This window comes from Silurus aristotelis, assembly GCF_946808225.1.
Source record: "Silurus aristotelis genome assembly, chromosome: 14".
Taxonomy (NCBI): Eukaryota; Metazoa; Chordata; class Actinopteri; order Siluriformes; family Siluridae; genus Silurus; species Silurus aristotelis.
Window position 1 is genome coordinate 17,392,042 of NC_139587.1, and position 13,828 is coordinate 17,405,869.

The 13,828-nt window shown below is 34.1% G+C and overlaps 1 protein-coding gene across 1 annotated transcript in view; it reads left to right on the plus strand.

Moving 5' to 3' along the window:
• pigg (phosphatidylinositol glycan anchor biosynthesis class G (EMM blood group)) overlaps positions 1–13,535 on the plus strand; it is a 144,851-nt gene extending 131,316 nt beyond the window's left edge. The window contains exon 13 of the mRNA XM_083561579.1: positions 10,215–13,535. Coding sequence (XP_083417705.1) covers positions 10,215–10,431 — 217 coding nt within the window. The 3' untranslated portion in view covers positions 10,432–13,535. The remainder of the gene's footprint in view (positions 1–10,214) is intronic.
• Positions 13,536–13,828: the final 293 nt, after the last annotated feature.

Below are 13,828 nucleotides of genomic sequence, written 5' to 3' on the forward strand. Positions count from 1 at the left end.
TTATAAACCCACCTGAGAGTGATTATCATCAGGTTATGGACAGTAACAGCCATGTGAATGTAGAAAAATGTGGTTACTAAATATATCTGATCCTTATATCAGCTTGGCTTCTCTTTATCTATGATTGATAGCAGAATTTTTTTTTTTTATCTTTGCGTTCTGCAAATGCTAGCATTATTCTACCATATATGTACAATATATTAATAAACATATAATACAGCTGGAAGACTTATTATACATTTGTTATTTAATAATTTTAAAGTATAAATCAGGGGGCATTAAGTAAGTAATAAAAAAGCATAATGAAGCATGATTTCCTGTTATAGGAAGATAATTGCAATGTGATGGAGGTAGGGCACTTCTGCCTTGAAGGTGATTAATTTTTATTTATAAAGAATTGTATACGCTATATTTATATACTTTTTTTTTTTATAAATGAACATTTGTGTTTTATTTCTGTTAAAACACAGATTTTACAATGATAAAATTCTTATAGCTGAATACTATTTAAATAATTGTAATATTGTATAACATTTTCACATCGTGAAAAACAATGTGAGGGAACAACTGTTATCACAAAGGTAAAAACTAAACATTTCAACTACTTTCGATTATAGAACACATAGTATTAGTGGCTTATACGGGTTTTAAAAGCTTTTAAATTGATAAACTACTGGTCACTTGATCCTGCTTTAAATCTACAGGTGTAATATGTATCATGACCTAACAAATTGTGAATTTATTTATTTTAACCAATAATTCGCATAACAAGTTGTTGATGCATTCATTCCACATCATCACAACTACAAATGCATTGACTGGACATTTTGACACACTACCTCTCCAATTTTGAATACAAGTGCTTATGAATAAAGTATAAAGAGAGACAAACTTATAAAACAAATAACAAGCCCTTAATTAACTAGTCTACATGTGTTCCTTAAAGTAGTGTTATCCAAAAGCATTACTTTAGACTGTTACAAACACTGACACTAAATGCTCCTTCCAAAAATACTGAATAAACATCTGCATGTTTTACCAAGGCAGTTTCAACGTCAACGTCAATTTATTTCTAAAACACAATTTAAAAATAACTGGAAGTAGGCCAAAGTACTGTACAGTAATCAAAGTATAGCAACATTCAACAAACAAGCAAAACACAGTACAGGAGATTACATTAATCTCCACAATACATTAAGAGGCAGAGAAAACAGGAGTTTTTATCTTTGATCTAAAATCAGAAAGTGGTTGAGCAATTCTAAATCAAGATGCATGGCTGTTCCACAGTTTTGGTGCAGCTAAATCGAAGCCCAATCGCCTTTCAGTTTTAGTTTTGCCCTAGGAACGGTCAACAGTCTCTGATCTTAAGTTCTAAGGGATCACAAAGGATAGTCTGGTATGTATGGACCTGTGCATAGACAGGAAGTCTGGAATGTATGGTGCCAGTCCATTTAAGAATTTAAAAACAATTAAAAGGTTCCATTTTATAGCAGACTGGAAGCAACACCATTTCTGTGACAATAGAAATCTTGCCTAGGGTGCCAAAAAAGGCTAGATATGGAACTGACTAATTAACCTAGTGAAGGGACTTTAATATTGGGCCAATATGAACCTACTTGTATACACCCAACAAAACTGTAGCTGTTGTCTTCTGCACCATTTGAAAAAAATCAAAAACAATCAATAGTTTGCTCAAGATTATCAATACATAAAATAACATTTTAAATCTGTTTGAATTATCTATTAGTATAAAAACAATCATTGAATGCATGTATTGGATAGTGCACATTAATATAGATATATACAGTATAATATATATATATATATATATATATATATATATATATATATATATATATATATATATATATATATATATATATATATATATAGTACTGGTCGCTTAAATGAGCTTAAATGTTGTTCTGCAAAGTTCTTTTCCTCCTTCTATAACAATTGTTCTGTATAGGGAACAAACAGATCATAAATCAAATTATATTTTCTGTGAACATTACATTCTATTTTCCCATCTTATTGAATATTATTTCATTTTCTTCCAATCTGGCATTGGAAAAAGAAATTGTTTACATTTATTTTTCTGTTAAAAAAAATATATATATATAAATAAATAAATAATCACACATCAGCCACATACTTAAAAGTCTAATGACTATGTCTCCCTCTTTCTGGCTCTTACATGTATAAATGATATTCAGTTGTGGATGGCATCATTATATGATATGAATCAATCATAGTGGAGGCATAATTTTTCATGATAGTTGGCAGAACATGAAAAAGCAGCAGTAACATGGAGACATTAGCTTCATTGCATGTGTTGGAAGTGTCATTAGGTTGACTAATAGTGAAATTCTCAAGCATATAATCTGATCTTTGATATCACTGGAATAAGTATCTTTACAGTTGTTGTTTTTTTTTTTGGTTTTTTTTTAATGGACAACCTGTAAATAAAGATATGAAGCATTCAGGTCTCAAAATGACTGGAGGTTTATATGAAAGATTAATGATGCGGGGTGTTTTTGGCCAGACCAGCACCTGAAGCATTTGAAAGGTTTTGATGTTTGCTGGACTGTTATATTGAGTTGTGTTCCTCTGTTTATTAATGCTTCCTTAGTTTCCTAACCTGTCGATTTATTTAGTATTTGTAGATGTGCTGGAGTTAGTAGATATTCTGTCTGGTGTGTTGTCTTTTGGGTCATCGGTCGTTAAAACCTGAACTGGTCAGCTCATTAATGCATGTTTGAAATATTTACATTCTGCAAATAAAACACCCAAGTGTGTGTTCTGTTGTTTTCGTAAGGATAGATTTGGCACAAGTGGGCACAGTCCAATCAGTCCACATCAAGTATCACACTCCAAACACACACACACACAAACATTGCAAAACAACTCGTCTTAGCCAGTGGTGAAAGAAGTACACAAGCCATGTACTTGAGTTAAAGTAGAGATATATTAGGTGAAATATTGCTTCAGTAAAAGTAAAAAAGCTCCTGTTAAACTTTCACTTGAGTAAAAGTACAAAAGTATTTGCCTTTAAATCTCCTTAAATATCCAAAGTACTATGATTTATTATAGCTAGAATGTCCTATTATCATCTTGTTTAATCAAATCAGTTTATGTGAAAAGACTGTAATGGGACTCTTAGCATACCAATCTATTAATAAAATGATATTAAGTAGTTCAAAACAGAACGCGTGCTCTATCCACTCATAAATATATTTGACTTTGAAATGTAGTGAAGTTAAAGTAAAAGTCTCCCTAAATGGAAATATTTCAGCGAAGTACAGACACGCTAAAAAATTTAAGTACAGTAACAAATTACATTTGCTTTGTTACTGTCCACCACTGATCTTAGCAAGTATAACATATCTCAAATATAGTACAATGTACACTATATGAACAAAGGTCTTGATTTTTCCAGCCATATGTGGTTCTTCCACAAACTGTTACCACAAAGTTAAAGGTACACAATTTTATAGGATGTCTTTGGATATGGTTGTATTTTACCATCACTTGGAGGGAACTAGGAGAGCTAAGACACCCAAATCTCCTCCAGCATGACAATGCTCCTGTTCACTAAGCGAGCTCCATGAAGATATGGCTTACATAGAAGATCTTAAGTGGCCTGCTATAGAGTTCTGACCTCAACCTTATGGAACAACTTTGGGATGAATTGAAACATTGACTGTACCCCAGGCCTCCTCTACTCCCCTACATCAGTACCTGACTTTTCTAATGTCCTTGTTTGGAGATTAGTCCTACAAAGGATTTCTGAATTGTTTGGGGTTATTATAAAATAACATGCTTGCATGATTTTGCTTCTTTCTTAAAATAAATTCTTGAAATTAGCTCAATTATTTGCCAAACAAGAAAATAAATAGTATTTCAAGTTTGAAGTGAGTACAGACGGCAATAATTATGGTTAAATAAATCATATTTTTAATTTATTGTAACCTTTGGAAGAGCAAATAGATAAGTAGAATAAGTAGATGTGACTATATTCAGGTTATTTCAGCTTGCTAAGAGGAAATTTTGCAGTGTACACAGAGATGGGAAGTAATAAAGTACAAATACTTTCTTATTGTTTTTAAGTGGATTTTTCTTGTATCAGTAAGTTTACTTTCTACTTTCACTCATTACATTTCTTTTTACAAATATCTGTACTTTCTACTTATTACATTTTCGAACCAGGCTCATTATTTTAGGTTTAATCTATTTGGTTAAATGTCAATATTTTTCTTGTCATTGCGGTCCGTTTTCAAGCCATCAGCCTGTTTCTTGTCATTGCGCAGCTTTTTTTGACCTACAATTGGTGTATAATTTCCTGGCTCTCAAGCTCCACATACGTGATCTATCTTACGAAGCAAGGCAGAGGGCAACAAGAACTATGGCTAATGTGGGTGAGACAGAGGGAGTCAGGGATGTAAACATGACTGAGAACAGAGATATTTTCTCTACTTGTGTTCTATATGGTGGTTGTTCAGCCTGGACACATTCATTAGGTAACAACATTTTAGATTAGTTTTGTATTAATATATTAATGTGATGTGACGTCCAGTTACCAGCATGACACTTAAACAGGTAGTAGTAATGTCTACTTTTTTACTTAAGTACAAGTCAGAGTGCAAATTTCTTCACTTTATCTCGAGTAAAAAGTATAGTCAGTAATTCAGCTTTTACCAGAGTCTTTTAAACCATAAGTATCTGTTCTTTTACTTAAGTGAAGGATGTGTGCACTTTTGCGACCTCTTACACTCACACACTAGAAACTGCACAACTACTTATTCTTGCTAGTCAACAAGTAAAAAAAAAAAAAATATTTAGATTGTTTTATTTGTACAGCACAGAAAAGAATACATTCAATTTTACAGCCAATACACAAGCTACAAATTACCATTTTCAGTGTTTTTAGGCTCCAGTGGAAATGGCAGAGTAAATCAGTGTAATATATGTGCAAATTAATACATTTGTCTATCATATCACACGAGTTGAAGGCGTACTTGCTCTTAAAATGCATTCTTTTTCAACTCGGCAGCTCAGTTGAAATTGTTGACTCTGACACTGTGAGTGCACTTAAAGCATAATGATGGATGGAAGATACAATGTGTACAGCCATGTCTGGGAGATTTGCCTGCCCTTGTCAACTCCTGCCTCCTGGAGTTGGCGTGTGCTGCTGCTCTGACTCTACACTATCTGAATGCGAACTCGCACAGTCTCTCACACGCTATGCAAAGTGATATAAAAGTATTAACAGTGCATAAAAGTAAGCACTTTTTTGTTTTTAAACTCCGTTTCTTCTCTCAGCATTGTTTTGTACTTGACCAAAACTGGCTTCATCTAGTCTGATATATTTTCAAAATACATTTGTCTTGGTTTCTTTTGTCTACTGTCTGGCTGCAACTGTTATTTCCACTGACGCTGCAACAGATGGTCTATGCAACTCCTAAAACACACAGACACACACATCTTTTTGTGTACTCTTTTTCCAGATAGGTGAACTTAAAATGTCACGCACATTTGCATGTGTAATGAACTAGGATTTATATATATATATTGTTAGCATTCTCATTTACACTCACACACAGTCTGAATCCTGGAAATATACTTTGGTGTAAATACTTTCCTTTTCCCCAAATCCCAGAGGACAACCCTCCCTAGATTTGAGAGTAAAGTTTTCACTGACTGCCAGAAGAGAGGCTGCGAGACGTGCCAAGATTTAAAAAACAGCCTTGTCCGAGTGCATTTTCAATTCGCTCTCAACAGGTGTGCTGTGTTATGGGTATTGAGGGCTGCGAATAATCCAGAACCTCAATGTCTGGGAGTTGTACATTAGAATTGTAAATGCCTTGATAGCTGACGGAGGGTCAGGGAGAACGGGATTGGAACGAGGGAAAACTTGCATAATGTTAAGAGAATGAAAAGTAGGATGTGTCAGACAGTTTGACACAAATTGTTCCAGGCAGAGCTGTGGGGTGTTGATGGCAAATATTCAAATGCGACAGTAAAGACAAGAAACACCAGTCTGGGAATCGAGCGGTGTTGCAGGGTCAGGCAGAAGCTGATTAAGCACTGCAGGATCTTGCATTTGATTCCTGACAATCATACGGTAAAATAATACTCAATGGATTGTGCTTTTTGTGCGTTTTTCGCGCTTAACTTCCTCACAGCCAACAGCAAACTGAGGACAGTGAATAAAATATTACCAAATATATAGTTGTGCTTTGCCCATTGATTCAATCATGATGGAGTTGTATAATATGTCTGCATTATTGATAAACTGCTAGCATCAATTAAACCCTCCTCTTTCCCCTTTTTTTCTCTCTCTCTCTCTCTCTCTCTCTCTCTCTCTGTCTCTCTCTCTCTCTCTCTCTCTCTCTCTCTCTCTCTCTCTTTCTTTCTCTAACTCACACTATCTTTACCTGTTTATATTGCTTGTGCTGACACAAAACCTAAATGCTGGGACATCTATATTTAAAATTGCTCTGTCTTCAAGTGAAATCTGATAGCACCATGAGCAGATCCATATGGCCCAGGAATCCAACCTTGAAGCACCAAAAAAGCAAACCAAAGCAAATTTTTTTATCTGCTACAGCATGTTTGCTATGTGCTTCTGTTTTGCTCTTTTTATTTATAGAAACAATGTTTATCACTTTATGTCCACAATTAATCTTACAACCTCTGTGTACTGGAAATCAGTAATATTTCATGAGCACATTAAATACCTCTGTGTTGTGTTGCTTACTGGGAAGCATGAGAAATTACACCTCTTTACATTTTGATTCATTAAAAGGAGCTTTAAATTGATGTGATTAAATTGACTGATTAAAATGATTACATGTACAAGGGATGCACTGATAACTTTTTTCAACTATGAGGATTGCAAACATGTTAATAATACACATTTTTTTAATTTACCTGATTAGTATTAATCAGTCAAGGAGCAAATGTAAAAACAATGTGAATATCTCAAGACCCCACACGAAAATGTAAAACAAGACATTGTACTACAACAGTATGATTTATAACCTACAAACAATATGCTTGGTTTACCTTGTTTTAAAACCTTGGTTCAAATAGAGGCCATGAAATGTAAAATGAAGTTCGGGTCAAGTAGAGTTGCCGTGAAGAAGAGTGGGTTTTTGTTTCACTCCTAAAAAGCACGTATGTACAGTTGTAAATAAAATACATTTCATTGATTTCAGTCCTTTGTTATCAGTAACCCTTAGTGGCTGATCTTCAGAAACAATACACTTGCTAAGAGCTGTGATATCTTTCACCTGGCATTGCCTGTAGATATTTTTCATGCCTAGCTTGGGTTTTCTGCAAAGCTGGGTCCTGCTCTGTGCTGCTAGCAATGCTGAGTTCTACATTTACAAGGTTGACATGATCGACACATTGACCACGTGAAAAGCATGATTGTATCATTGATTGTATCAAGATAAGATAAGATAAGATAAGATAAGATAAGATAAGATAAGATAAGATAAGATAAGATAAGATATACCTTTATTCGTCCCACAGTGGGGAAATTTCTGTTATATTCTGGAAATTTCCTGCATGCCATTATTACAGGGACACATTTTGTGTCCTTTTTTGTTAGCAAATCAGCATATAATATGTTTACATTACATAATATCCTTTAGAATAGCATATTAGTATTTGTCCATTTTTTCGGCAATATAAGTACTAGTACACAAAAATGTTATTAGACAGATGCTGTATCAAGCATCTTTCATCGTTTGAATTCCTGACTATACGATTTGTATGTGCTTTAGAGCATGCCAATCTACATTAAGTCCCTATTTTCTGTTATAATAACCTCCATTCTTCTGTGAAGATTTACTAGATTTTGGAGTGTGTTTGTAGAGATTTGTTCTCATTCTGCCACAATTGTGTTCATAAAGTCAGGTACTGATGTAGGGTCGGGAGGCCTGAAGTTTAGTCAGCATTTCAATTCATCCCAAAGGTGTTCAGTAGGGTTGAACTCTATAGCAGTTCTATAGCAGGCCACTCAGAATTTTCCACTCCATCCCATTCTACCACATACAAATACTTTTGTCAATATAGTGTCTTTGCACTCTTTATATATATGATGATGATTGCTATGAGTTAGCTCGTGATTAATCGCAACTTAATCATACATTTTTATGCTCTAAACGTACCTTAACTTAATACTTTTCAAGTTTTTAATACTCTAATCAACATGGGCATGGACAATTACGGATGATTTATGCAAATGTATGTTTATTATTAGTGAAATCATACTCAACAAAGAGCATGAGCACAAAATATTCTTTCAAATGTTTGAAAGTAATTATGGTGTTTTAAATTACGTAAATCATCAGTACATGAAACCAGAAAAACAAATGTTTAGTGATTAAAAAACATTTTTTTGGTGAAGTTTATTTTGTTTATATCTGAGTAAAAAAAGGATGTCAAATAAATGTTTAATGCATTGAAGGTTTTAATCTTGCCTTCTATTTATTTAGTTATATTTTTAATAAAAATGGTCAAACAGAAATGCATGCTGCATTAATCGCATGTTATTAAAGCAATTTTGATTGAAATGATTGAAAGATTGATCAAATTTAGGTTAATAAAGTCATTTTGACAGCGCTAATACATATATATATATATATACACAGACCAAAAGTATTATATATACTGTACAGACCAAAAGTTTGGACACACCTTCTCATTCAAAGAGTTTTCTTTATTTTCATGACTATAAAAATTGTAGATTCACACTGAAGGCATCAAAACTATGAATTAACACGTGGAATTATATACATAACAAAAAAGTGAACTGAAAATATGTCATATTGTAGGTTCTTCAAAGTAGGCATCAAGAGAATGCCAAGAGTGTGCAAAGCAGTAATCTAAGCAAAAGGTGGCTACTTTGAAGAACCTACAATATGACATATTTCGGTTGTTTCACACTTTTTTGTTATGTATATAATTCCATATATAATTCCACATGTGTTCATTCATAGTTTTGATGCCTTCAGTGTGAATCTACAATTTTCATAGTCGTGAAAATAAAGAAAACTCTTTGAATGAGAAGGTGTGTCCAAACTTTTGGTCTGTACTGTATATATTTATTATTTATGAATTAACATTAACTTCTGTCAAAATTAGCGTGTTAAAGCAAATACATTTTTAACAGCACAAATTTTATTAATGCACAATTAATGAAGCACATATTTCTGACCATTTTTATGAAAAATCTAAAATAAATAAATATCAAAAAGGCGTAATTAAAACCTGCAACACAACACACATTTATTCACGGCGTCCTTTTCTTCACTCAGATATTTAGTAAAATAATTTTTAATCACTAAAACCCTCCGTGTGTCCGTCTTAGATGTTTATTTATATCATTGGTTCAGACATTTTAGATAAAAAAAAAAAAAAAAAGACAATAGTTGTATGTCAGTAAAGAAGGTATCAGCTTAACGCAATAGGCTATTTTCCAGACAAATAATATAATGAAGGCTGTCAGGTATTGCCAGCAAAAATAAAAGCAAGTGTGACAGTCCAAGTCTCCTAAAGAAGTGTGGCAGATAAAAAAAAAAAAGAATTACAAACAGATATTCCTATACAATTTTATAAAGCGCACCTAAGACTATTGATGCATTTTTATTTAAGTTGTCATGCCAGATATTGAATTTGTTTAGTTTACTGCTCTTTATAGCAAATTTGATTATGTAAAATGCATTCGATTATATTATTTTTAAATGCTTTAAAGTGTTTTTCTACACAGCTTTGTGCACAGTAATGTATACAGATTCAATTGATAGAATTCTTGCTGAACATGCATCATTATATTACAATACCAGACACCACATCCTGTACCTGTGTCATAATGGAGGTGGTACTTTAGTTGTGCAGCTTTACAATCAGCTCAGTGCATACGGTAGAATCCAGCAGCTGTCTGAGTGTTGGTCACGTTTCTGTATGTGCTATTGTGCCATTAAAGGTGAACGAGATGTTTTGATGTTGTGTGAAAGAGAACGATGATAATCTTGCACATTGTAGGGAAAAGAATCAGATTGTGGATTTGAAAAAATAGGGTAACTGACCTGAGGTGCACAAGGGTTGTAATATTTATGAATTTATGAAAGTCTCTTGAGAATGTATGAGAATGCTCTCTGGCTTTCTCTCTCTCACTCTCTCTCTCTTTCTCTCCATTTCAGAGCTGTCTCTCTCGGTCACAGCAGCTACTGCTTCGCCTTGCTGCGCTCTATCCCTGCTGTGTTCTACATAGTGCTGGTCACTGCACTGCGCTACCATCTCTTCATCTGGAGCGTCTTCTCGCCCAAGCTCCTCTATGAGGCCATGCACACTCTGGTCACTACAGCCATGTGCCTCTTCTTTACCTTCATGGATCAGGATCGTACACGCAGACCATGAAACACCTGAGCTCTTAATTCTATTACAGAGAGAAGGATCAGACGGATGTACGAGGGCAGGATCTGATGGAGAGGCTTGTCATATGAAGACGAGAAATCACCAAAATGAAAAAATTATTTAAAAAAATAAAGATGAGGGATGGGTGAAGGGATGTTTCTGATGTCATACTATTGCAGCAATATGGATGTGTGTGAGTTTGTGTGTGTGTGTGTGAGAGAGTGATGAATGAGTGTGGAGTGAAATGAACGAAACCGACTTGATGTTGCAAATTTGAAGCAATATGTACTCAGGACTCATAAGGGAGTTCCTGGTCCTGTACTATTAATTACACACGAAATTTCTCTGGAGGATTTGTTTCTGGTTTGCTTTGGAGAAGATAAATATTGTCTGTTTCTAATCTATTTTTGTATTGCACATTTATGAGGTTATTTATGGGGTAGAAAAAGAAAGCAACACAAAGCAGCTAATTTTATCAGGAAGCAAAGAAATAAAAGGTTTTTTTGTTTGTTTGTTTATTAGCAAAGTAAAAAAGAATTTACTCATTTTGATAAAAAATATTACATTATAATATTATCCCTCTCGACAGAGCTTGCAGCTCTGAAATCATATTACAGGAAATAAAAATCAAATGTGCTGTTTGAAATTCTGTGTAAGAACTGATTTATTAAATGCAAAGCTCCTTCAGCTGGCATGTGGATCAGATGACTTACAGAGCAAATATGTTATATATCTCCTCTAATCTCGGTGTCAGTTTTCAGTCTCACTCAGTCATGAATTGAAACTCTACTTTGAAATTGAATACACGTTATAAAACATGAACAGTAGGAATGAAGCAAAATGCATACATATGAGTAGCTAATTTGATATAGAAAATTTTCAGCGTTCATTAGTAATGAAACATTTGCTTTAGCTCTGTTTATCTTGGTTGCTGGGATGCAACTTGTCTTGCTTATGTTACATTTAGAACATTAGTGGAACATGTGATTATAAAGGATTTGCACCTTGCCTTGCTAGCATAGTGGGAAAGCATGTGTTCAGTGCTCGCAGAAATGAAGTGCACTCATATGGGCACTTTCTGCACTCTTAATCTTACTGCTCCACACAGATACCTCTGCATTCACTGTATATAAAATGCATAAACACCATCAGATGTTTGATCAGGTTACTTGTTTTGTAGGAAGCTGTTTCTTGAATGCATAATTTGTATATGTATTAATTCATTCCTGATACACTGTATTTCCATTTGGTTTTCCATCAAGCATTTATTTATCAATTGTGTTTACCAGAGAATTAAATGAAAATATTTAATATAAAAAATCCTTGTGCATTGAGGGGAACTGGTAAGGTGACCTAATACAATTATTATTCATTTATGGGTTTTTTTGTTGTTGTCTTTGTTTTTCATCAGCTCTTGCTCTTGAAGTTAAAAAAGTGATCATGATCGAATCGTACAGGAACCTCGGTGTACACCATAAAAAACAATAGCTAGTGACACTAAAATAGCTAGTGCCATTGAAATCCAATGGAAATTCTAATTAGTACACATTTAACCTTGAAGCTATAATGAAAGGATCTTTTCTAATCCTGCGAAACGTTTCCTCACTCTTTGCTCCAGGCCTGCCGATAGGCATCAGTGGCAGGACAGTGTGTGAGGACCCTCACTCTGCTTATCAGTTCTTTTCAGTAGCAGAGAGGTTGATTTTCTAATCGACTGCCCTGCCAAATGGGCTGCACTCTCCAAGGAATTAGGGAGCAGAACACACACATACATACACACACTGTAAGTGACTTTCGTTCCCCATATGACTTATAGAACTCTGTCAGTTCGCAGGGTAATAGGTTTAGGGGCTCAGTTTGAGCGCCTCTGTTTTTCTACACTGCTACAGCAGGTGATATGGATGAAGTAAGCAGTTGTTGTTTTGTGTGCTCTGTAAGGGCTAATGGAATTTGATAAGAGGTAATGCGCACTGATGTTCACATTCAGTAAAAAAAATTGCAATTTGTGTGTTGGTTGCAGATCAATTTTCATTTACAATGCTGATTTTTCTGGCAAATCTGAAATAAATAAGATTTAAAGCATATCTAGACACTTCATGTTATCATACAGTCAAGTCAATGGAAAATTTGGATGTTGAAACAGTACTGTTTTTTTACTTGTCCTCTACAGCATATTGATACAGTGTATTTGTAATTTTTGCTTCAATTTGAGCATCTTAGCATCAAAAATTGGGTGAATTGTGAAGATAGTAAATGATTTTTATTTGCCAGTTTTCACCCCAACTCTGCCCATATATTCAGGAGGTAAAAGGAATAGGCCAATTGGCTTATCTATTCCATGGCAAGGTGTATGTTTTTCTCTTATTTTTTCAGGTCTAGAGGTGATCTGATGCTGTTAACTGTCAATTTAAAGGTCCAAGGTGCTGTCACAGCCAGCAAAGCAGGTCTTCAATGGACAAAAACAAACATTCCATTGAAAAGATAGCAACATAACTACTTTTCAGCTACATATTCAACTGCATAGTACAATAAAACCTTCTGCTTCTTCTCTTGATTTTTAACATACAACAAATATTCATACAAAAAATATGCATGGAATAATGTAGTAAATTAAAAAGTGTTTTAAAAGTGAAAATATTTAATATTATAGATTGCAAAAGTACCTACATTTACCTTTGCTGACAGCTTGGCAAACTCTCAGCAGATTGACCTGGCCTAATTAAATACAGTTTATATGGTTTAGCATGAATTAGAATGGAAAGAGAAGGAAAAGCAGACAACATGCACTCAACTCTTCCTTCAGGATTGTTGGAAAACATTCCAGGTGACTGCTTCATGTGGCTGATTGAGAGAATGCTAATAGTTTGCAAAGCTGTCATCAGGTCAACGGGTCAAAGTTATGATTAAGAGAAGAGTTCACCAAAGAAATATTAAAAGAGTTTATTTGACTAAACCATATAAAAAAAATAAACCCTGCATGTTTCTGAATAAACATCCACCATTTTGTGCTATGGATGAGATGAGACAAATACTAACCAAAATGATCTGAAAATTGGTGTCAAAGTCAGCAATCAAAGTACTAAAAAAGCAACCACTATTTACTTTTTTTATGTGATCACTGTGTTTATTTGTACTTTTTTTTATTTTGCCTCTTATTTCTATTGATTTTAATTTCCCTACCCTTTTTCAATACATAATTATTGTTGTTTTTTTTTCCTCAGTGTGTTCCATTGAATGGTCTTCTGTTGAATGGGTTGCAGCAGTGTGAGCTCAAATTATCTGACTTGGGGAGTTTTCTTTATCAGAAAGTAAAAAAAAAAAAATGCCAGTAAATTGATGTAGCCAGACGTGGCAAATGTGGAGAGTTAAGTGCATCTAGGAAGCTCAGAACCGCTTAGCA